This window comes from Mus musculus, chromosome 6 (genome assembly GCF_000001635.26).
Source record: "Mus musculus strain C57BL/6J chromosome 6, GRCm38.p6 C57BL/6J".
NCBI classification, from domain to species: Eukaryota; Metazoa; Chordata; class Mammalia; order Rodentia; family Muridae; genus Mus; species Mus musculus.
Window position 1 is genome coordinate 39,396,898 of NC_000072.6, and position 26,402 is coordinate 39,423,299.

At 45.4% G+C, this 26,402-nt stretch overlaps 1 protein-coding gene, 1 long non-coding RNA gene and 1 other non-coding gene across 8 annotated transcripts; 1 reads left to right on the forward strand and 2 right to left on the reverse strand.

The window, feature by feature from the left end:
* Window positions 1–906: 906 nt before the first annotated feature.
* Mkrn1 (makorin, ring finger protein, 1) lies at window positions 907–26,402 on the reverse strand. Of its 6 annotated transcripts, XM_017321683.1 has the most exons (9): window positions 25,736–26,402; window positions 23,202–23,630; window positions 13,191–13,319; window positions 8,834–9,063; window positions 7,751–7,977; window positions 4,313–4,527; window positions 3,498–3,608; window positions 2,901–3,039; window positions 1,792–2,537 (listed from the first exon to the last, which is right to left on the reverse strand). In XM_017321683.1, exons 2-9 carry the CDS (start codon window positions 23,384–23,386, stop codon window positions 2,328–2,330), a joined length of 1,446 nt encoding a protein of 481 aa, XP_017177172.1. In that variant the 5' UTR covers window positions 23,387–23,630; window positions 25,736–26,402; the 3' UTR covers window positions 1,792–2,327. The 6 variants fall into 6 exon arrangements, with proteins under 6 accessions (NP_001298038.1, NP_061280.2, XP_017177172.1 ...); NM_001311109.1 differs by lacking the exons at window positions 23,202–23,630; window positions 25,736–26,402 and adding an exon at window positions 22,570–22,879 and having other exon boundaries at window positions 907–2,537; NM_018810.2 differs by lacking the exon at window positions 25,736–26,402 and having other exon boundaries at window positions 924–2,537; window positions 23,202–23,472.
* Window positions 23,481–24,397, forward strand: Gm10244 (predicted gene 10244). Its single transcript, NR_152168.1, has 2 exons — window positions 23,481–23,755; window positions 23,843–24,397. It is a non-coding gene; the product is annotated as a predicted gene 10244 (long non-coding RNA).
* Window positions 25,392–25,522, reverse strand: Gm25402. The gene has a single exon (XR_003956569.1). It is a non-coding gene; the product is annotated as a small nucleolar RNA SNORA71 (small nucleolar RNA).

Consider the following 26,402-nt stretch of genomic DNA (forward strand, 5'->3'; position numbering starts at 1 on the left):
TGCAGTTGTCCAGAGTCCTGGATCCCCTACAAGCTGCAGTTACAGGCAACATGGGACAGACATACAGGCAAAATATTCCCACACATAAATCTGAAAAAAATTTACCTGGGCAACTTGGAAGCTAAAGGATATGACTATGGGTTTGGTTTGACGCCAGTCTGAACTCCACAGTGAGATTTGTCTCAAAAATGTTAACTGGAGGAGCTAGAAAGATGGCTCAGCTGCTCTTCCAGAGTTCAATTCCCAGCAACCACATGGTGGCTTACAACCATCTGTAATGGGATCTGATGCTCTCTAGTGAGCATGAAAACAGAACACTGATGTGCATAAAAAATGTGAATCTGGGCGTGGTGGCGCACGCCTTTAATCCCAGCACTTGGGAGGCAGAGACAGGCGGATTTCTGCGTTCAAGGCCAGTCTGGTCTACAGAATGAGTTCCAGGATAGCCAGGGGAACACAGACACACCCTGTCTCAAAAAAAAAAAAAAAAAAAAAAGTGAATAAATAAATCTTGCAAAAATTACACTTTTAAGCCTGGTGTGGTGCTGAACAGCACTAATCTTAGCATTTAGGAAGGAAGAAGCAGGAGGATCTGAGTTCGAGGCCAGCCTGGTCTTCACAGTGAGTTCCAGGACAGCCAGGGCTACATGGAGAAATCCTGACTCAAACAAACAAAACAAAAAGATTAGTCTTTCAAGTTCCCAATCACCTGTCTTATTTAGGAGCCCGACTGAACCAGGCCTCACTGCAAGCACTTATTACTAGGAGAGAGACTGTGAACTTGTGGATGAAGGCAGCCTGGCCATCTTGAAGAGGCCCACTTCTAGCCAATCTACACATGATTAAGAACGATATGAGCAACTCTGCCATCTGTAGTTCTGAAGCCAGGTCATCACACAAGACCAATTTTTTTTTTTTTTTTAAATCGTTTTATTTGGGAAAAGTGCTTCTTACAAAAGGGCAGCTGCAAAATACAGAGGCCTCTGCAATGATGATGTGTTTTTAAGACTGGGTGAGTTCCGCGGAAGCAAAGCAGAGGACAGATCAGAGCATCTCCCACGTTATTTCAGGAAAGAGAGCAACAAAATGCAAAGGTGAAATTCCCGCCAAGGAATTTTAGCAACTTAACTTTTGCTTGCCTCGTGGGTGGCCGCACCCTCCCTTTTCTTCGGTGGGGAAGGGTTCATTACTTCTGCAAACCGACAGATACCTCTAGTACAACCAGCACCTCAGTTTGGAATCCACCTGTCTTCCTGTCAAAGCTCAGGGATGGAATGAGGCAGATACCCACAAAAACAAGCACAGAACCTCACAACAGGCCCCCTCAAATGAGGACAAAGTTTTTTCCAAAAAGTGCCTGACTGAAAAGGCTAGACTGTAAAACATTCAAAACATCAGTGTGTCCAAGACCCAGCTTGTACTGAGAGGGGGACAAGCAGGTCGTTTAACCTCTACAGCTGATCTCGTTTCTCTAGCATACAGACAGACAGCTACTGCTACGTTAACAACTACTGACATACTGCTTGGTCCTTTAAGATCTACCGACACATGTGGCTGAAACCACTAACCCACATCTGCCCACTAAAGCTAAGAATACTGCACCTATGCACAGATGGGAAGGAAGCTGCTCACATGCTCGCTCGTGCTCGCCCACCAAGTCCATCGACCCTTGGGAGTTAGCTGCCAGCTCTGCGCTGATGGAATGCCACTGCATCCTCCCTGTGTTTTTACATTTTTCTCAGGTTAACCTCAACACATTTGCACCTGGTTCTGGTTACCCAGTAGTCTTTCTTGCGTGCAACTGAACAAGAACCCAAACCCACAGGACAAGCACATGTAGGGGATTACAGGGCAGGGAACAGCTCTAAACCATGAAGGTGCAGATCTCCCAGAAACCTCGGGGAGCCCTCCCACATCTAGCGCAGAGAGCGACTTAGGTCCCTTTTTTCCCAATTGCCCCTATCCTTGGACCCCAAAGCAATCAGTGCTTTTTCCTTTGAACCTCAAAGGGGTCTCAGAATGAGTGTGCAAAGTCCATGAACACAACCTGGCTGAGGACAGATGGCGCAACAAACCTACACTAACTGTCTGACAGTTAAATTCATGTTACAAAAAACTAACTTTAAGATTTATTTTTGTAACTTTTGAAACAGAGAAAACAACACACTCTTGGGGGAGGTGAGGGTAGAGGAACAGGCCCTGGGAAGTGATCACAGCACCTGGAGTTTGAGAGGCCTGCCTAGGAGAGCCACACGCACTGCCACACAGCACAGGGGACAGCTACTGTCTGAGGCTCCGCAGACCAGTGCCCGCGCCACGCAACGCTGCTATAGATCCAAGTCATAAAAGTCCTCCAGCTCATCGTGAAACAAGTCCCACTCGTCCTCAGAGTCTGTCAGCTCGTCGTCCCCACCTGCAGCCAAAAGCATAAGCAACATCTCGCCCAGCTCAAAGGTGACAACCTCCTCTTCGTCGTTGTCAAAGGGGTTGTTCTCTCTCTCCTCAATGAGCTCCCAGAAGTGGCTCCTTCGTTGGGCCTGTAAGAAACAAGGCCATGATAGGGGTGGCACTGTCAAGCAGTGTCTTCTATCCTGTTGCTCATCAGGTAAACCGTGTGGCACAGAGGGAGGGAGGGAGGGAGGGAGTGCATGGCGGACCAGAGGTCTCCCTTAGTCCACCTTGCCAGTGCCTCCCCTTTGGCTATTTGTAGCCAACATGTTAGGCTAGGGCTTTTGAACACTGTTTCTTTCCTACCCCTTCCATCTTCTGAAGTCTGACTCTTTTACTCTAGTCTCCCCCACACCCCCACACCTGAGTGTCATTTTCCCCTACCCCAATATGTGCAGGTCTCAACTGACAGTGTGCGATTTCCCCTCCTTTAAAAAAAGAGTGAGAGTTACCCGGTATCTGCTTGATGTTCCCACTTTCTGTCTCTGTGGCTCCTCTCTACGGCCATCAGGGTACGCATGCTTGTAAAAACAGTTCCCTCCAAATGGGCAGCTCCCACGTCCTTCATCAAAATACCTGCACGCCTTGTTGCTGGAAAGGAAAATATCGCAACCCTTATTCACAGTGGACTTCAGGCCCGTATCGACTAGCATCAGGGGCTTCTCTTTAACAGGGGCAGAGCACAGCCCCCCGCAAATTGTGTTCTTAGAAACACGTGCTCCAAACACTGACTAGAAACGTCTCTGCTTAAATGTGCATGGTTTACCAGCACTAACACCAACTGAAAATCTTTTAGAATAATCACAAAGCACAAGAATTCCTAAGCCTTGACTCTCATGACCTGGAATGAGCTGGAATCCCTGCGCAGGCTTTAGCTAGAGTGGAGACTTCACTGTAAAGATCCCTCGGCATACACCAAGGACTGTGTTTAAGTTAAAGCAGGACACACACTGGGCAAGCAGTTATCCTATGCAGTAAGGAAAGGGTGGGTAGGTAGTAGGAGAGCAAAGGCAGCACCGCACTATCCGAGCGAGCCCGGCTGCTCATACCTCATGGCCTCCTTGTATTTCTGAATGAGTTTCTGCTTCTCTTCTTTCTCCTCCACCCAGTTCTCACTTGGAATGACAAAGTTAGATGTGATCCGGCATTCGGGGCAGGACCTGGGAAACAATGAACAGGCTGCAATGCACATTCCCTCCACTAGGCCCGCTCTTCAAGACACACCCTGGTGTGTCACCTTAACTGACAGGCACATGAACATTAGCAGAAAGGGATTCCAGTCACATCTGAACCTTTCTTTGGAGGAAAGACAAACTCCTTCAGAAATCAACTCAATGGCTAGCCAGTTTTTAAAAAAAGACTTAGGTAAAAAACAAAACAAAACCAAAAGAAGACATTTCACACAGACTCCTTCTTTCGTTTAAATAAATTTATTTCTTGTAACTTTGCTCTGTTTGGATTATGTGGCTTTTGTTCAGTTATGAGAACAGTTTTTAAAGGATGGTAGATTTTGGCTAGCTTAATGGATGGTATAGGAAAGTGGAAAGTGTAAGACACCAAGAAACATACATTCAGAGCTAGATGTTTGTTCAGGAAGCCTAAACTGTCTATCTAATCCATTAACACAATCTCCTCAAAAAGCATGAAGACTCTACTGATACACAGGGTTTCCTCATTCAAATAAAATAGACAGACCAACTAACCTAGCGGCTAGCTGAAGTACAAAGAAATCCCAATTAGAACACCCAGGTTCATGATAAAATACATGCATTTAAATGTGGTCGTTCTGGTTGGAGGTTGGCACAAGATACTAAACTCTTCCCGAAAATAGAAAGCACAAACGAAGATTGGGGAGGAGTCTCACTTTATGATCTTGCTCTCAAATTGTTTAGCACTTCTCCACTTGCGAATACACTTGAGACAGTAGGTGTGGTTGCAGTTGGAGAGGATCCCAAAGCGACGCTCGCTGGGGTTGGCTTTCTCATAGACCACCTCCATGCAGATCCCACACACCATGTCCTTGCTGCGCTGAACAGCAAAAGAGAGCTCCATGTCCTTCTCATGGGCCTCAATGCAAGACTGGAAGAAGGGAAGAGACAAGAGGCACAGTGAGGCCACCGCAGTCCAGTCCGGAGACTCCACAGCCAAGGTCCTGCCGAAGCTTTCCCGTCTGACCGGGTAAAGGCACAGCTCCACACCCCCGTAGTGCTCACATCACTAGTCAAGCTGGGAGGACCCAACTCCCAATATCTGAAAGAGTATCCAGTTCTCTGTATCCCAGAGCTCCACCCCCTACAAGTCCCCGCACCAAAGACCCTATTAACTCAGGTGATGTTTCAGTTTTGGGGTGGAAAATGAAGGATTAAAGCCTTCATTTCCAAACTTTAGGATACTGAACACTTGGGAGGTGGAGGCAGAAAGAGCAAGAGTTCTATAGGCCAGCCCCATGCTACAGGAGACTGCTTCCAAAGAAAAAGAAAAGAGAGTTGGCTGTGGTGGCACACACCTTCAATCCCAGCACTCGGGAGACAGAGGCAGGTGGAGCTCTATGAGTTTGAGGCCAGTCTGATCTACATTTCAAATTTCAAGTTCCAGGACAACCAGGGCTATGTAGAGACCCTGTCTCAAAAACAGAAACAAATGGGGGCTGGAGAGATGGCTCAGCGGGTAAGAGCACTGACTGCTCTTCTGAAGGTTCTGAGTTCAAATCCCACCAACCACATGGTGGCTCACAACCATCTGTAATGAGATCTGATGCCCTCTTCTGGTGTGTTTGAAGTCAGCTACAGTGCACTTATATAATAATAAAACAAGAAAAAGGACTACTAACGTAAATCTGAATAGATACCAGGTGGCGACTATGTAGGGCACATTATTTCCATATCCCTTCAAAGGGGTGATTTTAGGGGCTCAAACTTGAGTCTGGGTAACCCCAACATTCAGGAGGCAGAAGCAGGAAGAACCCAGTATTTTGAGGTAGACCCAGCCTGATCTATGCAATGGGCTCCTGGTCAGCAAGGGCAATGCCAAGAGACACTGTCCCTCAAAAATTAAACACAAACAAAACACTAAAACAACTGAGACAACTCACACACTACACAATGTCACATATGCAAGTAAATAAACCTCTGATACTTTCAGAGAGGTACCACTACTGTGATTTAATATTAAAGGTTTCTTTTTTAAGTTATGGGGTAGATGGGGCATGGAAATGACTGCAGGAGCGGTAGAGTCCAGGAGTTGGTTCTCCTTGGGAGAACCCTAGGTGGCTGTGAGTCTCCAGCCCACGCTATTCATTCCAACGTGCTCATAAACCCATACGTGCTCGTTTCCGTCACAATTCCCATCTGTGGACAACCAGCTCTGCGGTACACCAATTCTATGGCTTTGACACTAGCTTAACTGACTTATTATATCGTATTGCTGAGTAATAGTCTGAATTCTCCTCAGAGAATTTTCTTTACCCATCTCCACTGAGACTACATGGATAATGCTACTATCAAAGGGCACTGACCATACAAGCCTAGCAGCCCAAGCATAAGTGGAGGGAATAGCTCCTCAGAATTGCCCTGTCTTCTACAAAGGGCTGTGGCATTCGTGAGCACACATGAAATAACAAACTTAAAAAGAAAGTTGAGGGCTGGTGAGATGGCTCAGTGGGTAAGAGCACCCGACTGCTCTTCCGAAGGTCCAGAGTTCAAATCCCAGCAACCACATGGTGGCTCACAACCATCCATAAGGAAATCTGACTCCCTCTTCTGGAGTGTCTGAGGACAGCTACAGTGTACTTACATATAATAAATAAATAAATCTTAAAAAAAAAAAAGGAAAGCTGAATGTAGGGCTGGAGAGATGGCTTGGCAGTTAAGAGCCCGGGCTGCTGCTTCAAAGGACTTGGTTCAGTTCTCAAAAACCACAAGGCAGCTCCATAGCTCTTGTTCCAGAAAATCTGACACCATCTGGCCTCTGGGTAAACAGGGCAGCACTATACTAGCCAGCCAGGCACTCAAAGTGCTAAGCAGAATTACTAGCTGACCCAGCCACTACACTTCCGAAGGTGATCCAAAACAGGGCCAGCCTGACAAATGACCTAGTATGTCAGAAGACCTACTGACTGCCAGGCCTAGAAAACTGAGTTGAAGTACTGGGTTTCACATAGTGGAAGGAGAAAACAACACCCAAGCTGTCCATTGACCTCTCTACATACAACCCTCCCCATAATGAGTAAACTCATGTAAAAAGCAATTTTTAAAGGACAGCTAAGATAAAGACACATGTTCACAAAAAACCAAAAACTTACACACAATGAAGTAATTAAAATATCCATCAGGTAATTAATAGAAAAGCCCACAGCATTGGGGCTGGGAGGATTCCTCAGTAAACGGCTCACGTACTGTACAACCATGAGCACCTGGGTTTGGGCTCTCAGTACATGTGTGAAGCCAGGCACAGCAAGTGTATGTATATCCCAGCGCTGAGATATGGAGACGACAGGCAGGCAATCCAATTGGTGAGCTCCAGATGGAGTGAGAGGCCTTGCCTCAAAATTGAGGTAGAGAACAATGAAGGAAGACCCAATGGTAACCTCTGCCCTCTGTGTAAGTGTACTCACATACACACACAAATGTGTAACAGCCACACAATCAACATGCAACCACAAAATGATGTATGAATACATACTCCAACAGGGAAAAGCTTAAAAACATCATCTAAGTGGGAGAAACCAGCCACTGAAAGTCATCCATACTGAGTGGTTCCAGCTACATCACCATCCACAATTGGCAAAACACCTAGAGAAACAAAGTAGACCCACTATCGATGGAGCTCAAGGAAAAGCTGAGCAGAGGCCAACTACTAAGTGGATGTAAGTTTTCTTTGGGGAATGAAAATGATTTAACTTAGAATTATAGTAATGGCTAGACGATGCTATGAATATATTAAAAAGCAAGGAAATGTGTTTCAAAGGAATTATAAGAAATATGAATCTCAGAAAAACTATTAGTAAAAAAAAAAAGAAAAACAAATCAGAACAAAACCCCAAAAAAACAAATCAGAACAAAACCCCAAAAACCGTGAACTACCTTTTAAATATCATAGTCTGAGGTTCTGCAACCAGAACTTCTCTTTGTAGGAAGGGTGTATGACCACAGTCAGGCTCTCCAGAGCCTCCTGCCTGTGGCTTCACTATGCCTGGACTATACAGGTCTATCTTTGACAAAACACTCTATAGAACCGTGCAGGAGCACATACACCACCATTTATTGGCTCCTCATATTTAGCACAAGCTGCTCTGAGCACTTACTTTTATGTGCTGTGACCTCTGGGCAGCATCCACTGGGTGTAGGACCTGCAGGCCACACATGTCACACGAGTCTCCGTGGAGATACACACAGTTTTCCCCATAGCGACACTCTCCCACTGCAGCATAGGGGCAAAGCTGCTTCTTTGTCTCCACCGTAGTTGGCTCCTTCTCTGACTCTTCCTTGGTCACTGAACCCTGCGGGGGTACTTCAGTGCAGGAAGGGGCAGCTGAAAATGTTTAAGATGGTAGTAAAGGTCCAAATACATAAGGCAATTATGAACTATAAGGTAACAGAATAATTTTTAAAAAGGAAAAAAAAAAAGGAAAAAAAAAATCCAACAACAACTTTAATGAAACCTAAAGTCAAGCCTACTGAACTTTTTTCCTTTTTTCCCCTTGGTTTTTTGAGACAGGGTTATACAGCCAAGCTGGCTTAGAACTCACCCTCTGCCTATCTCAGAATACCCAGTGATGGGAATAAAGGTACACACCACCACTGTCCAGCTCAGTTTTGTTCTTTCTGGTAAGATCTGATAACCCAGGCTGGCCTTGAACTCAGCAACCCTCCCACCTCAGCCTCTCTAAAGCTGGCGTTACGGGCGTGTGGCACCCAGCCCAGTTCTGCATGTGAACTTCTTTAGAAGTGAAATGTAGTATTAGTAAGTACTGGTTAGTAAGGGCACATCAGGAGAGTCAGGAGTTCAAGGTCATCCTTAACTACTTGAGGAATCTGAACCATAAGAGACCCTGTGTCAAAAAAACACAACATCAAAGGACAGAGTGTGGGCTAAGTGTGTAGCTTAATGGGAAAGCATTTGCCTAGCATGTGCAAAGCCCAGGGTTTGATCCCAGCACCACCAGGAGCAAGCAGGGGACAGCATTCGGAGACACTTCAGTTTTTAAACAAGAATTCATTTTATTGTAGTTCAAAATTTTTCTTTTACTTCATCTTTAAATCTTAAATAACCCAATCTAATGTGTTGACAGTAGGTTAAGCTCAAACAGAAAAGGCTGACACTGAGTTCACTGTGGCCTGTCATTTAGCCCTTTGATTGCAGTTTACAGGGTCCTCACAATACTTACTACGGCCACAGTAGGGCTGCCCAGGGACAAACTCAATGGCATTCACCCAGTCCTCTGAACCTGCTCCTACAGTTGGAAAGCTTGGGTTTCGTGACTCAGCTTCGCCTGAATTCATTTCAGCAAGTGATCCAACACCAGAAGAGAGACTTGAGGAAGCAGCGAGGGATGGTTTTGCACTCAGATCAGTAGCAGTCACTTCTTCCTGTTTCAGTGGCTTGCTGTGTTCGTATCTGACAGAGAAAAGTAAGCAGTTACAATCGTGCTACATGGAGCTCCCAGACTCTTTTCAAACTTCAGTGTGAACATGAGCAGGGAGCACCTGTCAAGACTTATTCCTGGGTTGGAAAGATGGCTCAGCGGTTAAGAGCACTTCCAGAGGTCTTCCAGGTCCAGAGGTCCTGAGTTCAATTCCTAGCAAACACAGGGTGGCTCACAACATCTGTAATGGGCTCTGATACACTATTCTAGTGTGTGGCTAAAGACAGCAGTAGTGTACTCAATATAAATAGAAAAAATAAATCTTAAAAAAAAAAAAAAAGACTTATTCCTATTTAAGTGTATCTGTATGTGTGGGTGTCCAGAGAGGCCAGAAGACAGCATTTAGATCCCCGGGGCCAAAGTTAACAGGCAACTATAAGCTGCCTGATATGAGTGCTGGGAAAAACAGATCCAGGTCCCTCCAACAAACACTCTTAACTGCTAAGCCATCTCTCCAACCCCTAGATAACCTTGAGATAGAGGGTTTGCCTATGTAACTCAGGCTAGCTTCGCACTCATTATATAGCTCATGTTGTCTGTCTTCAAATGCATGGATCCTCCTGCCTTAAGCACTTAAATGCTGGGCTTACGGGCATACCAACAAACCACAACCTTGTGCATCTAGGCAAGGACTGAGCTGTGTCCATAGCCTGACATCTAAGTCTGAAGTGGAGCTCATGACTCAGCGTGTGTAGGAACCCTCACTATGATGTCACGCTGCTGATAAAGGCATGAGAGAGACCCAGACTTAGCAAACTTTACAGGGTCAAGTACAACTGTATGGAGGCACACACCTACAATGTCAGCTATCTGGGAGACAGAAGGAAGAGGATTCCATGTTTAGGGCCAGCCTAGGAAATGTGCTGAGACACTGCGTCAAAACAAAATTCAATAAAGGCTGTCCTGCATAATCCTATCACTTGGTAGGCTAAGGCAGACCTGTTGAAGCCATCTTGGTCTATAAATTGAGTTCCACTCTCCACACACCCACCCCTCAAAAGAAACTGGCAGACAAAAATGCAAAGTTAAGCATTTTCAAGGAATTTTTTTTTTCTCATGACCTGGTAGTAATGAGTGTCTACCAAGCCTGGGGACCTGGGCCTCCTGACTGCAAGCAGTGCGAATGAAGCCTCCTTAGGAAAACACTGCTGTGAAGTGGACACCAGTTAAGCAGGGCGGCGGCGGCAGCTAGTGCCTCTGCCACAAACTGAGAATCTCTGTTACGAGATTATACTCTAAGTAAGTGGAAGAAAATATGAATGTATGTAAAAGACTGGCCCTGTGGCGGAGCATACCTAACTCTAGTCAAACAGATCTCTGAATTCAAGGTCAACTTAGTCTACACAGCAAATGGCAGGGCAGTCAGAGCTATATATTAAGACTGTCTCCAAAATAATAAATAAGCTACATTACCAAATTTTCCCCCAAATGAGACAATTATGCCCTTATAGATCTACATAGAATGTGTTTCTGAAGTAAAAACTAAGTAGATACCAAAAAAGATTTAAAAAAAAAAAAAAGTCAAGAAAAGCTATGGCTAAAAAGATAGCTCCAGGGCACCTCAAGCACCTACAGGGCATGTGCACGAAAGCGCCTCGTGTGTACACACACACACACACACACACACACACACACACACACCCTGAGGTGCAAAGTTAAGCATTCAGACAAACACACTTGTGCACACAAAATAAATTCAACAAGGAAAAAAAGAAGGTAAACTAGGAAGCCTGTATGGGGATCTCTTAAGAGCACGGAATGACACTATATACAATCTTCTACCAAAATTCGAGTAAGAATGGCTCTGACATCTTTTTTTTTTTTTTTAAGATTTATTTATTATATGTGTGTACACTGTAGCTGTCTTCAGATACTCCAGAAGAAGGCATCAGATTTTTGTTACGGATGGTTGTGAGCCACCATGTGGTTGCTGGGATTTGAACTCAGGACCTTTGGAAGAGCAGTCGGTGCTCTTAACTGCTGAGCCATCTCACCAGCCCCCGGCTCTGACATCTTAAAATGGCTTTTAAAAGCATGTAAGGGCTGGAGAGATGGCTCAAAGAGTAAAGAGCAGTGACTGCTCTTCCGAAGGTCCTGAGTTCAATTCCCAGAAATCACATGGTGGCTCACAACCACCTGTGATGAGATCTGGTGCATCTGGAGACAGCCACAGTGTACTTACATATAATAAATAAATAAATAAATAAGCATTTAAAGTTTTTCCCCCCTCTCTAATTACATGTATGTATGTATTTAATAACTAATACATTTATAAAATGCAAGTTATAGAAAATTCAAATTGTAGTGGTTCAAGATAAAAAGCTGCAATTGGAACACTACTGTATCCATTTGTCTGTGTTATCTATGGCTGGTTTTGCATAAGAAACCACATCTTGAGGCTGGAGAGATGGCGCAGCAGTTAAGAGCACTGACTGCTCTTCTGAAGGTCCTGAGTTCAAATCCCAGCAACCACATGGTGGCTCACAACCATCCTTAATGAGATCTGACGCCCTCTTCTGGAATGTCTGAAGACAGCTACAATGTACTTATATGAAAGAAAGAAAGAAAGAAAAAAAAGAAAGAAAGAAAGGAAGGAAGGAAGGAAGGAAGGAAGGAAGGAAGGAAGGAAGGAAGGAAGGAAGGAAGGAAGACAGACATCTTGAGTCACCAAAAAGATGTACACACCCACCCTGTAGAGAAAGTTATCCAAGAGCCACTGACAACTTGTTATACAGTTAATAAGTTATAATAGGATGTCACAAAATTGCCAATTCTTTTACAGTGTGTTACGTGATGAATTAATACTCAGAAAACAGATGCATATCAAGCTTCCTTCCATATTCTGTATTAATATAGTATAATTTTCTATCTAAAGAACTTCAATGAGGCTGGCAAGATGGCTCAGCCCAGTGGATAAAGGTGCCTGCCACCAAACCTGACATGAGTTCAATTCCTGGGAGCCACGAGATGGAGAAAGTTGATTTGTCCAAGGTTTTTGTTTGTTTGTTTTTTGTTTGTTTGTTTTTTGAGACAGGGTTTCTCTGTGTAGCCCTGGCTGTCCTGGAACTCAGAAATCCGCCTGCCTCTGCCTCCCGAGTGCTAGGATTAAAGGCATGCGCCACCACGCCCGGCTTTCGTCCAAGTTTTTAAGTTACCCTCTGATCTTCACTCTAGTCCTACCTTCCCACCATTCTGTCCGGAGGTCGCCACAGCTCTCTGCTCACCTCAATTTCCGTTCCTCTCTCCAAGTCACTGGGGGATGTAACTCAACTGACTGGAACTAACTTCCCCTCAGTGAGCCTTGTCTACAAGTGAGCCAACATCTACAAAAACTGTTCTACAAAGAACTGCTCATTCCGCATAAAGGATGGTATCCTCACATCTCCTCCCTTAGGCAGCAAAAGACTAACCTTGGCTCTGAGGCCAAGGGATCCATTTCTGACCGGTAACAGTTAGTTATGAGGGAGGGGCTTACTGCTTTTCTAACAAACTCAGGTAAGGATGACTTCCAAACATTTGTGCCCAACAGCTACTTATCAATGTGTTCGTCTATGTATGTATGTACCTACCCATCCATCCATCTATCCACCCAACCATCTATCCACCTGTATGTATATGGCTGAGATACTTAGACTATAAGTCTTACCTAGTATAGAAGTTTTTATCCTTTCATTCAGCCACCCATCTACCCCTCCATCCATTTATCCACCCACTCATCCATCTATCTACTTATCTGTATGTGGCTGTGATACTGGCTACAAGTCTTACCTAGTGTGGTGGTTTCAAATGCATCCAAGATGCTTCTCCAAAAGTGGAGCCCAATACCTCTTCCCTTCAATGTGGCTGGACTTAGTGACTCTGTCCAGATGTTAGTGAAAGCGACAATGTTGTGACTTCTGAGACTACTTCATAAAAAGGCATTGTATCTTTGCTGAGCCTTCTTAGACTGCTAGCAATAAGTACTTTTCAAATCATAAGCATTTTTAGAATACTATGTACAAAGCTACTAGAATTATATGTACAAAGCTACTAGAATGATCTATTTTATTTTCATTCTTCAACCCACCCTTAACCAAAGAGTTTATAAACAAATCCTTACCTGCAGCGGTCTCCATAAACACAGTACCCTCTTTGAAAATACTTGCACACTACGCCGTATGGACTGTCAGAGAGGTCATGAGAGTATCGACAGTTATCGCCTTCCTTACAAACCCCATGCATAAAGTATCTGTAAGACAAAGAACCAGAAATCTAGATTAGAAGACTAAAGCCAACTCTCGAAGAATTCATTACCACCAGTCTCCTGGTGTGTTCACAACTATAGCAATGAACTTGTCAGCCTAGGCTGGAAGACGGATTTGGATCAACAGTAGGGAGCACACACATCAAGGCAGCTGCCCTGAACGAAAGACTATCCTTATGAGAAGGTGCGGGATTAACTAGGGCCTCATACACACAAGCAGTCTATCACTAAGCTGTAGCCTCAGCGCCCCCAATTTTAAACATTTATCTTGTTCATTGAAGGTTAATTCTGGCCACTGCCCTTGTTTTACAGTCCTAGGACTGTATTTTTCACTAACTTCAGTCCCTATCCTCAAAGCACATCAAAGATAAAGAAACCACATAGACTACAAAGTTGTCAGGCTACCAGTTATATTCAATGTTGTTAAGGAAACACTTTTAATTCCTTAAAAGCCACATATGAAAAAAGCAAAACTAGGCCAGCAACTTTAAGGGATTATAGGCAGACGTGATTAGCAGTTTCTAGACACCAACAAACAGCGACAGCATTATGTGAGCATTTGTTGGACCCTAGCAGCCCTACCCAGTACCCAGTGCTCTTCTGAACTGCAACATAGACTAAAGAAGCTGCAAGAGTGATTTGTACAGCCCCTCCCTCCATCTGCACGTTACTCCTGCTGGAGTCCACTTTCCTTGATCTCCATTAAAGGTTACTTTTGGCCTGCCAGACAGAGAAAGAAGTAACTGTTTCTTGAGGTGTAACTTTGGTTGGCTTGCAGAGGACTCTGCCTTATGCTTGAGCCATAGCTCTCTAGTGTGTAGGGAAAAGAGCAGTGGGGATGGATGTTTACCACAATGCAGACCCCCAATACACTGAATGCTATGGTCTATAAGAACTCAGCTGCTGGGCTGGTGAGATGGCTCAGTGGGTAAGAGCACCCAACTGCTCTTCCGAAGGTCTGGAGTTCAAATCCCAGCAACCACATGGTGGCTCACAACCATCTGTAACAAGATCTGACGCCCTCTTCTGGAGTGTCTGAAGACAGCTACAGTATACTTACATATAATAAATAAATAAATCTTTAAAAAAAAAAAACATTTAAAAAAAAAAAGAACTCAGCTGCTAAAAGCACATACCACATATTACTCTTGCAGAAGACCGAGGTTCATTCAGTTCCTAGCACCCAAGTCCGATGGCTCATGACCAGTAATTCCAGCACCAGATCTGAGAGCCCTAGTCCCTGAAGGTAATGTGCATATAACCCACAAACTGACAACTAAAAAAATCTGGAAAACCAATAACAAAGGCTTAGGGGTTATACAGTATTTGCCTAGCAAGTACTTACTTCCCTAAGCTCTGGGTTCAATTCCCAACACAATCACGGGAAAAATACAATAGTAAACAAACGCAGTTTCCCTGCAAAAGCAGGCACCCTGAGCACTAACCCACCTCTCCAGCCCTGACTGAGCACTAACTAACCCACCTCTCCAGCCCTGACTGAGCACTAACTAACCCACCTCTCCAGCCCTGACTGAGCACTAACTAACCCACCTCCTCAGCCCTGACAAGCACTTTTTTTTTTCTCTTTTAGGACAGGATCTTAATATGTAGCCTTGGCCTCCTGAAAGCTAGGATTAAAGATGAGCATCACCTCACCTGGCTCTGATGTATATAGTTATATACCCCATATCCCAGATGAGACTTTTTTTTGAGACAGGGTTTCTCTGTATAGCCCTGGCTGTCCTGGAACTCACCTTGTAGACCAGGCTGGCCTCGAACTCAGAAATCCCCCTGCCTCGCCCCCCCCTCCCCGCCCCTTGCTGGGATTAAAGCCGTGCGCAGCCGCCGGCTCAGATGATACTTTTAAATTCCTAGTGAGGGGACATTATGGTTCATTCTTTCTCTGCATTCCCTATGGTACATATCTCTCTATCTAGAAGACACCTAAGTGTCATGATAAATCAAGGGGATTACTGAGTTTAAAACTAGCTGAAAAAAAAAAAAAAAAAAAAAGGGGGTTGGGGATTTAGCTCAGTGGTAAAGTGCTTGCCTAGCAAGCCCAAGGCCCTGGGTTCGGTCCTCAGCTCCGGAAAAAAAAAAAAAGAAAAAAAAAAAAGAAAAAAAAAAAAAAACTAGCTGAACTAGCTGAATGAGACCCCCGACTCCCCACATCCCACCTACCTCCCCCCCAATTCCACTGTAATTGGTAAATAATAAACTTCAGAAACCAGGTGTGGTGGTGCACACCTTTACTCCTAGTCAGGGCTTGGGAAGCAGAAGTGGGCAAATCTATGAATTTGCGGCCATCCTAGTCTACACAGTGAATTATAGAACAGCCAAAAATACAGTGAAAGTCAGCTTCAAAAACCAAAAATGAATAAATAAATCCCACTAGGAATATTGTGGCAGCTGGGTAAGGGATTTATTTCTAGAACCTCTCTGGCTTACAGGTACAATCTATTCCCAAAGCTATATTAGCCACATTGGGGTGGGAATCAAAGTCTGGGGCTGGAATAAAGCTCAATTGGTAGGCTTGCCTAGCATATGACTAGGAAGTTCTGGGTCATATTGCCAGCATTACATGAAACAGGCATGCATGATGGTGAATGCCTGTGACTCCACCTCTCAGGTGGCAGCAACAGTAAAACCATAAGTTCTGTCAAAAACCAAAACAAGGTCTGGAGAGATGGCTCTGTGGTTAAGAGGGCTTACTGCTCTTCCGAAGGTCTTGAGTTCAAATCCCAGCAACCACATGGTGGCTCACAAACACCATAATGAGATCTGATGCCCTCTTTTGATGCATCTGAAGACAGCTACAGTGTACTTATATATAATAATAAATCTTTAAAAATAAATAAATAAAAGAGGGCCAGGCAGTGGTGGTGCCCTCCACTGATGCTCTCTTCTGGTGTGGCTGAAGACAGTGACAGTGTAGTCATATAAAATTAAATCTTTAAAAGACAAAAACAAGCCCAGCGCGGTGGCGCATGCCTTTAATCCCAGCACTTGGGAGGCAGAGGCAGGCGGATTTCTGAGTTCGAGGCCAGCCTGGTCTACAAAGGGAGTTCCAGGACAGCCAGGGCTACACAGAGAAACCCTGTCTCGAAAAACAAAAAAAACAAACAAAAAAAAACAAAAACAAAAAAACAAAAAACAGTACAACACACACAGGAAAAAATTCAACTCTTAGGATCTGGAGTTCAAAGCCAGTCTAAGAAGCCCAAGTCCCTAACTCAAACAAAACAAAATCAAAATAAAACCAAAACAAAAGCCAGAACCAGTTGTGGTATCACATGACTTTAATCCCAGGACTTGGTGACAATGGTGGCCCAAACATTTAATCCTAAGGTGGGATCTCTGGGTTTGAGACAAACCTGGTTCCACAACAGCCAGGGTCCCACAGAGAAGCCCTGTCTCAAAAACAAACAAACAAACAATAAAAGGAGAAAAGAAAGAAAAGAAGTTGCTTAGAATCTTTGTGTTATTTTAAGATCCATCCATGTACTGTTTGGAAGCTGGAGAAATGGCTCCACCTCCAGGACTGTTAGACTTTCCAGTGCCTACATGTTGGCTCACAACTCTTCGGACAACCTCTTCTGGTTTCCATGGTCACTGGGCACACAGGTGGCACAGACATACATTCAGGCTAAACACATAAAATAATTAATTTCCAGCTTAGAGGCAGAAGAGATGTCTCAGTGGTGAGAGAATACGTACTGCTCTAGCAGAGGCCTCCATTTTGATTTGTAACACCCATCTCAGGTAGTGCCCAGCTGCTATTAACTCCAGCTCCAAGGGGACTAATGCCTCTTTGTGCAACCACATCATTCACATGGATGGACACACACAAAATCAAAATGAAAATAAATCCTGCTATTTCTATATATTGACTTCCAGGCCAGCCAAGGCTACATAGTGAGAGACTCTGTCTCAAAAAGCCAATAAGCAAATATTAACTGGCTTATTCCACTCAGACAGCTAGCAGCTAGCATTGATCTCATCTGGAATGAAAGCCAGCCTGTTGGTGGCAGCATAGCATAACCCAGCAGAGGTATTTGTTTCTTAGGCAGCACAAACAAAACACAAAGAGAACTTCAAAATCATTAACAGTAGCTAATGAGAAAGCGAGACTACAAATGAACACTAGCTGAGTGAGGTGGTCTATTTGACAATCAGGCCTGCCAGAGCCACACAGTGAGACCTTGTTTAAAACAAACAAAAGGAGCCTCCTTGGGCTAGGGATGGATGGCTCAGTGCTTAGTTAGGAGCACTTGCTGCTTTGGCAGAGGACCCAGGTTCGATATCCTGCACCTACAGGGTGGCTCACAGCCACTTCTAACTCCAGCTATAGTGGATCTTAAGCCCTCTTCTGGCCTAGGGAGGCAGAGGCAGGAGGATTCCTGAGTTCCGAGGCCAGCCTGGTCTACAAAGTGAGTTCCAGGACAGCCAGGACTATACAGAGAAATTCTGTCTCTAGCACCTATGTGTAGATTAGTCTATAGAGCTGCAGTTAGTTCCAAGGAATCCAACCAAGGCCCCATTCTAGTGTACAGATATACAAACAGACAAAACACCCATGCATAGAGAGTACATAAATGAATTTAAAACGACACAACAGCAATAAAACATTCTTTTCTAAGCTAATAACTAGAAATATGCCTTAATATAGAAAATTCCACTTCAGGGGTGCACAGATGGCTTAGTGGTGAAGTCTGGATCCCAGCACTCACCTGGGCAGTTCACAACAGCCTCTAAGTCTAGCTCAAAGGGGAATCTGAAACCTCCTAGGGCACTGGGATACCACTGCAGACACCCACACACACATTCTCACAAACACGTATTGCTATCAGGCTCACTTAAAATACTTACAGTGAGGGACATTTCTGCAGTTAACTCATAGTACAAACTCAATGTTTTATTTGCTGATTAAGGTAATCCCAGAAAGATAAGTATGTTCTAACAAGCTGTCTCCCCTTAGCAACTTACAAGCGTACTTTAAAAAAAAAAATTCAGCCGAGTGGTGGTGGCAGCTCACGCCTTTAATCCCAGCACTTGGGAGGGAGAGGCAGGCGAATTTCTGAGTTTGAGGCCAGCCTGGTCTAAGAGTGAGTTCCAGGACAGCCAGGGCTATTCAGAGAAACCCTGTCTCGGGGAAAAAAAATTCATAGGATGATTGCACAAATGTTTATAAGTAAACAATTTCTACATTTTAAAGTTATTTTAGGGGGCTGGTGAGATGGCTCAGTGGGTAAGAGCACCCGACTGCTCTTCCGAAGGTCCGGAGTTCAAATCCCAGCAACCACATGGTGGCTCACAACCATCTGTAACAAGATCTGACGCCCTCTTCTGGAGTGTCTGAAGACAGCTACAGTGTACTTACATATAATAAATAAATAAATCTTTAAAAAAAAAAAAAAAAAAAAAAAAAAAAAAAAAAAAAGGGCTGGTGAGATGGCTCAGCGGGTAAGAGCACCCGACTGCTCTTCCGAAGGTCAGGAGTTCAAATCCCAGCAACCACATGGTGGCTCACAACCATCCGTAACGAGATCTGACTCCCTCTTCTGGAGTGTCTGAAGACAGCTACAGTGTACTTACATATAATAAATAAATAAATCTTTAAAAAAAAAAAAAAAAAAAAAAGTTATTTTAGGTGTATAGATATTTTTGCTTGTATGCATTCATTGTGTGCCAGAAGTACCCACGGAGGCCAGAAGAGGGCGCTGGATCCTCTGGAACTGGAGTTACAGTTAGTCAGCACCAGCTAGGTGCTGGAAAGCAGACTGTATCCTCTGTAAAAGCAGCAAGGAACTGTACAACACTGAGTCATCTCTCACAACACTACTGTTTTTACCCTTTAAAATGAAAGCAGACAATTCTTACAAAGTCCTATAAAATAGAGTTTTAGGTTTCAGCGTGTCAACATCAATTGGAGCATTTACTAGTGCTCTGTGCTAGGCACTGAGGAAAGCCCTGCAGGTGTGAGAAAACAGAACTCTGCTCTCTAAGCGCCAAGTCGGGAACAAAGACTTCATAGTGTTATTCCTCATAGTGTTATTCCTCATAGTGTTATTCCTCATAGTTGTTATTCCTTTTTCAAAAGAAAAAGGCTTTCAGAGAGATCCTGTTGGCAGCTACAACAGAAAACAAGGTCAGCATTTATGCCCAAGACATCAAATAATCTGTGGTTTCTATTTTAGAGGTAGGTCATGCCCATGCTACCAAGGCTGGTCTGGTCAAGACAACACTCTGCCTTAGCCAACTGACTAGCCAGAGTGTGCAATCATGAATTCTACGTGTGCCAGTGACGCTGCAATTTTTTAAGATTTATTTTATTTATGAGTACACTGTAGCTATTTCCAGACACACCAGAAGAGGGCATCAGATCCTTTTACAGATGGTTGTAAGCTACCATGTGGTTGCTGGGAACTGAACTCAGGACCTCTTGAAAAGCAAGCAGTCAGTGTTTTGTTTTGGTTTTTGGAGACAGGGTTTCTCTGTGTAGCCCTGGCTGTCCTGGAACTCACTTTGTAGACCAGGCTGGCCTGGAATTCAGAAATCCACCTGCCTCTGCCTCCCAAGTGCTGGGATTAGCAGTCAGTACTCTTAACTGCTGAGCCATCCCTCCAGCCCAAGGACAACCTTGTTTACACAGGAAGTTCCAGCCAGCCAGTGCTATGTAATGAGACTCCACCTTGATCCACCCCCTCCAAAGTGCAAGGAATTTAAAAATATATAAGTATGTAAGCCTAAAGTCTTTTCCTTTCTATTTTGGAGGGTGGGAAGTTAACTATCCCACAGCCTGGAGCCCAATTCACAAACTCCCGTGCAGCTAAGAAAGACCCCCGAAATCCTACTGTTTTTACCTCCACCTCCACAAAAACAATTACAGGAGAGGGCCACCATGTGAGACTTTAAGCTTGTGTCCTCTGTTTTGCTCTTTGTGTGTGTGAATGCATGTTGGTATATGTGCCACAGTGCATGGAAGACAAGTAACCCCCTAGGAATCAGCAAACACCCTTGCTACCCAAGCTAAGGTGCCCTGTTCATAACCCTCTACCCTTTTAGAGCTTTTCATACTGTGTTCTCAAAGGTTACCTCATCTACATAATTTTCCTGAGTGAACCCTCCCTGTAGCCCTCCCTGGTCTGGCACATGAATTGCCACATATCCCAGGCTAGCTAAAACTCAAGATTCTACTGTCTTAGCCTCCCTAAGCCAGAATACCCAAAGATATTTTGTGTTTGTATACATGAGCAGGTGTTTTCCTCTACTGTTTTAGAGCCAGGCTCTTTGACTGAACCTTCAGCTCACGGTGCGGGCTCTTACAAGGAAACCAGAATTCAGAACCTCATGCTGAAGCAGGACACTAACTACCTCTTCTCTCTGGGCCATGTAGATCCACAGCCTTCAAAAAAAAAAAATATATATATATATATGTATATATATATATATATATATATATATATTAGACTTAAACATAGTGGCCCACAAACTACTGCTCCAGGTAAGAGCTAGAAAACTCCATTAATTCAATGAACCTTAGGGATCAGGGCTTGGCCTGAATTTGTAATTCAGCATTTAAAACCAAGGTCCTCCCTGGCCATGAAGGAAGCTCAAGTTCACCGTGTGTTAAGTGAAACCCAAGTTTATTTTTTAAAGACCCCAAACTGGGCATTGTGGTGGAGGCCTTTAATTTCAGCAATGGGCAGGTAGAGGCAGATAGAATCTGAGATAGAGCCAGCCTCGTCTACAGAGTGAGTTCCAGGACAGCCAAAGCCACACTACACAGAGAAAACCTGTCACAACAAAGAGGGAAAAAAAAGTAAAACCTAAAAAGCCCCTCAGTGGAGGCTAGAATAGTCAGTCAGTCTGCTGAGGAACTAAAAAGAGGAAACAGGGAAAAGCAAGCGGAAGGCAGGGGATCGGCAAAGTTTCCCTCATCCAGCAAGCCCTCCCTCCCTCCCTCCCTCCCTGTGGGGGACATCTAGAGATGTCTATAATCTCAGCACTAGAGAGAGACAGGAGTGAAGGATCAACAAGTCCCAAGCCATTCCCAGTTATATTAGCCTCTGCATCTCACACATTCTCCTCAGAAGAATAAAGAAAAAGGGGTGGCGGCAAGACATCTTTGTTGATACAAAGAAGGCTGGGTTTGATTCCTAGAACCCACATAAAAATGAAAGACACTAAAATTATCCTTTCAATTTTAGTACACTTCTCCACAGATGCTGGGGAACCAACTGCCCCAACCATACCCACAAATCATAAAAAAATTAAGGGAAAATGTTAACCGGACAGTAGCGGTTCACCCCTTTAATCCCAGCACTCAGAGACCTGTGAGTTCCAGGCCAAGCTGATCTACAGGGCTAGTCCCAGGACAGCTAAGGCTACATAAAGAAACACTGTCTTAGGAAGGAAGAGGGAGTAAGGGAGGGAAAAGGAAAGAAGAAATGTTGAAGCAGAAATGTATAAAGTTGCAAGCATCTGACAGGATGATAATGAAATCAGTTATGAAATGTTATTTGGTAATGGGTATTTAGAACTAGACTAGAGAAAGATAGTAGATGAAAGAAAAAAAAAAATCAAGGATTTAAATTTTCAATATCAGCCCGGGTGGAAACACTATCCTTAGTACTAGGAGGGCAAAGGCTGGAGGAGGGAAGTTCAAGGCCAGCCTGGTCAATGCAACAGTGTTAGGACAACCAGGCTGCAAAGCTGGACCTTGCCTCAAAAAAAAAAAAAAAAGAACAGACTGAGGGGAAAGCTTTAATCTGACGTTATTAAATGTGTTACAGGAAAGACTGGAAGATTCTTCAGTTTGGGAGTTAATATCAACACCGAGTTGTTCATTAGGAATTGCCTTTAGCATTTGCGGTTAATAAACTGTCCTTGCCGGGTTTAAAGTGGCATTTCCTTTTAATTTTCTTAGCCGATAGAAAAGCGTATATAGTCCTTCCTGGTAGTTAAAATCTATATACTCGGGCGTGGTATCATCTCACCCCTGCACTCCCGCACTAGAGAGGCAAAAACAAGAGGATTGCCGAAAATTCTAGGGCAGTCAGACTATATAGGTCAACCGGGGCCACACAGTAGGACTGTCTCAATAAGCCCCCTCCCATCGTTAATACAAACAATCCTTCCTCCAACGTTTATAGCTGGGGAATTATTTTTTAACATACGTACTGTATAACTGTCACCTGATCATACATTTTCCCAATAATTTCGTCTCGCTTACCAAACAAGAACCAAACCTCTCTGGTCGGATCTCCTTTCTCGCAAAGAAGAACGCCTCTCAAAGGGACAGTAATAATAATGGCAGTTCATAAAACCAAGGGTGGAAGAGCCTAACGCCGGCTCCGAACGCTCGGTTCGGAGACAAAGCTCGGAACCGCCGACCACCGACTTACATACAAAGGCATACAAAAGCGGCTGCTCCCGGCGGGGCGGGGGTGAGCGGCGCAGAGAGCAGAAAAGACGTTACAAACGGATAGCCCGGCTCGGAGCCCCGGGGCCGGCCGAGCTCGCCGGGACCCTTGGAGGGTCTCAGGGCGCACCGAGGGTCGTTAGAGCCCGATTCGCATCGGCGAGCTCGCGCCGCATCCCCGAACCTGTAGCGATGGAGGCCAGGGCGGGGACACCGGTCCTCTCCGCACGCACCGGGGCGCCGCTGAGCGAGGCGAGGTGACGGGACCGCCCTGCAGTCCGAGCCCGCAGTCTGAAACCCGCAGCGATGCCGCGGCCAACCTCTGCGGAGGCTGACGCAGCGATGCTGTACGGACAGCCGCAGCGGGGACCCCGCGACGCCCGCCTCCGCCTCTTGCTCGGCCCCGCAGCCCCCGCCCTCCGCCGCGCCACGCAACGTCCTACCTGCAGGTGACCTGTTTCGTCCAGCCGCCGCCGCTGCCGTCGCTGCCGCCGCCCCCTCCTCCCGCCCCCGGGGACGGGGCAGCGACTGTGGGGATAGAGGTGAGGGAGGCCGCTGCCACCGCCGCCGCTGCCGCTCCTGCTCCTGATGTTGTGGCTGTTGTTCCGGGAGCCGCAGCCTCCGCCATTACTGTTTATCCCACACAGCAATGGCCCCGGAACTTCCGGGATCACATAGTTCCGGTCCGGCTGAGAAGGAGAAGACAGCGAAGGGAGGGGAGGGGAGGGAGGCTGAGGAGCCCGAGAGCTCTGCGCCAGTCCCGCGCCGTGTCACCGCGTCTCCGAGCGCTCAGGTCTCAGGAACTGCGGGCTCCGCAGGGCACCCGCGGCCCTCCTCCGGCGACGCTGATTGGTGATGGCTTAGGCTCCGCCCTAAAGGGGCGTGATCACACGCTTAGCCAGGTGTGCTAGGATGGTCCTGGTCCTAGCCATCCTAGCCATCAAAGGACCACATGCAAGGACCAACTTCTGCCTATGGCTGGTGGCGCACGTACAAGGTGGGGGAAGGCCTGGGGCTGTGTCTGCTCTTTATCTAGAGTGAGATCCCAACCTATTGTGTTGGGATCTGTTTCTTTCTCTCACAGGAACTGTCAGAATCCCTGCTGATGGAAGTGCCCAGGTGGGCCTGGCGGCAGACATCTTGGAATCCCACCAATGTGAAGACTTGAGTATCACAATGGCTGCAAGTTCGAGACCAGCCCAAGCTAAATAGATCCTGTCAAAGTAATAACAGTAATGTTGTAAATGAATTATGTGTGGTAGCCTGTTTGTAATACCAGCTCTTGGGAAGCTAAAGGAAAAAAGTGTTTGGTTTTATACCTGACCAGGAACTGAGGTGCATATTTTACATATCAAAGCAGACTTGACCTCCGGACTTCCCTAGCGTCCTTTTAGTCCCTATCTGGCATTCCCTGCCCCCAACCTTGAACTTTCCAGCCCAGGAGCTAGGCTGCCCTTCACCCCAGAGGCTCCTCCCTATATTTCTAGACATTTTCTCTGTCTCCTCTCTGCCTGCATGCCCTTTCTTTTTTTCTCTCTCCCTTCCTTATCCCATCCTTACCCCCGTGGCGACTCCTGAGGCCAGTGAACTAGCCTGCCTGAGAGAGCTTCCCAATAAACCTGCCTTTAATAGACTCGAATCTAGTGTGAATTGGCTCATTTCACCAACATCAGAGAAATAACCTATCAAAAAGGGTCACAGGCTTGAGGCCAGCCTGGGCTACACTGCAAGAATCTGTCAGTAAGCAGACAGCCTTCAAGGACATGCTCCCAAGTACTGGCTCCCAGCTAACTATGCCCATTCCCCTAGAGTTTCCACCATCAGGTTATATGAATCCACTGATGAGGGCAGTGCCAATCATTTCTCCAAAACTGTGTCTAAGCATAAATCACTGGAGTCCAAGACACATCACATGAACTTCTGAGGAACATTTTAGATCCAAAGTTCTCTCTCCCTCCTCAATAAAGTAAACCTGGCTGGACTTCAATGAACAGAGATCTGCCTCCCAAATATTGAATCCTGGGGTTTAAAGACTTCACCACTGTCCCCCTTTATTTTATTTTACTTTTAATCTTTAAGATTTGTTGCACAGCTGTTGGGGAGGTAGCACAAATGTTAGCAACAAATTCAATGGAAAAGTTCTTGTCACTATAGTCATTCACAGGGACAGGTCTTAGCCCTCTAAAGTGTTGGTGTCAAGACTTCATATGCTGGAGTCTCCCACATCTGAGCCAATTACCAAGCAAAGGAAAAGATATGTTCTGAGTGGGCAGTGTATCCAGTTTCAAGTTGTGTTGTGGTCTTACTGTCCACTCCCTGGTACTCTAGTGTCCACAGACACCTGGGAGGCAAAGAGGAGACATAAAGCAGCTTTCTGCCTGCCGCACAGGCTTCTAGAGGCCTCTCTACTGCAGCAGCCAAGGAAGGCAGGAAAAACTGTTCCACCGGAGGATGCAACTGGGGCTCGTGGAGACTTGCAAAACTAGGCCAGAATAAAACCCCTGAATGCAGAGCCCTGCTCCCACCTCCCTTCCAGGAGCCTTTGAGGCTATAGAACAGCACTGGCAGAGAGTATTCTGTGAGCCTGGGGTCAGCAGGCAGGAGGCCAAGAGGCTGGGCTGGAGAAGATGTGTTCTTCGAAAGCACCAAGGTTTCACAAGGACAGGAGTTGACCTTCCAAACACAGGAAAAGGCTTTCGCTTCCTATCCCTGCTGTATCAATGACCAGGGCATAAGCAATCCACAATCAACTTGGAATACAGGCACCCCCTTCATTTTTTTTTAAATCAATTCAAAAGTTTATTAGACATAGAAAAAAACCTGATATCTCACAGGCAATACTTAAGTTCCTAGTAATAATACATTTGAACAGAGCATTCCTGTACTTTTGGCCTAAGATGTGTTGCTGAATACGTGAATCAGTGTACTTGCCCCAAATGTTCAACATAAACAGAGAAGTGATGGACAGAAAACTCACCTCCAGTACTGGAACCAGCCAGCTTTTAGACTCTGGGGACTCTTTTGTGTAGCATCGCCACATCCACTCAATTCAGTCCCAGCAGAGGTGGTTCAGCTTGTGCTCCTGGTGCCACAGCTGACGTTTTTTTCCCTGCCTGAACACAGATCTCCCTCGTCCATGCCCTGCTGCTTTGCTGGGAAAAGGCCATGAGGAACCCACATTGATGCTAACGGGTAGGACAGCTGCATGCTTATACTTGAGCCATCTCTCCACAACTCCCAATCTATACCTTCTTATGGTTACAGCTCTAATAACTGCACATTGTATACGTGGAGAAAGATAGAATGTGTCAATGAGTATGAGGAAGAAGCCATCTGAGTCATGCATTGAATGCAGACTAGGAAGGCGCCTGCCTGGCGCTTGGTTTTCATCCTCTTGACCGACCTGTGTTTAGTGAGAAAACGATGTGGAATGCAAAGATGACAAAAACCATCTTCGTGTATTGATTTGTTCTGAGAAATAAACCGACCTGCTGACTGAGAGGTTGGATGCCTGACAAGGGAGCCCTATCTGCAAGCAAAGCCTTTGATGCAGGAACTTGCAGTCAGAGATAGCTGCCGCTTGCTGCTGGAGTTCACAAAGCAGCTTGAACCCAGGCAGGTTGGGAGGGAGGGTGTCTGTAGGC

Excerpts from the sequence above, each read along its gene's own strand:
- Mkrn1 (NM_018810.2), bottom strand. The coding sequence starts at position 23,386 with ATGGCGGAGGCTGCGGCTCCCGGAACAACAGCCACAACATCAGGAGCA. Across the intron at positions 7,978-8,833 it reads GCAGCCCTACTGTGGCCGTA|CTGCCCCTTCCTGCACTGAA; the intron begins GTAAGTATTGTG and ends AAACATTTTCAG. Across the intron at positions 3,040-3,497 it reads AAATACAAGGAGGCCATGAG|CAACAAGGCGTGCAGGTATT; the intron begins GTATGAGCAGCC and ends TTTCCTTTCCAG.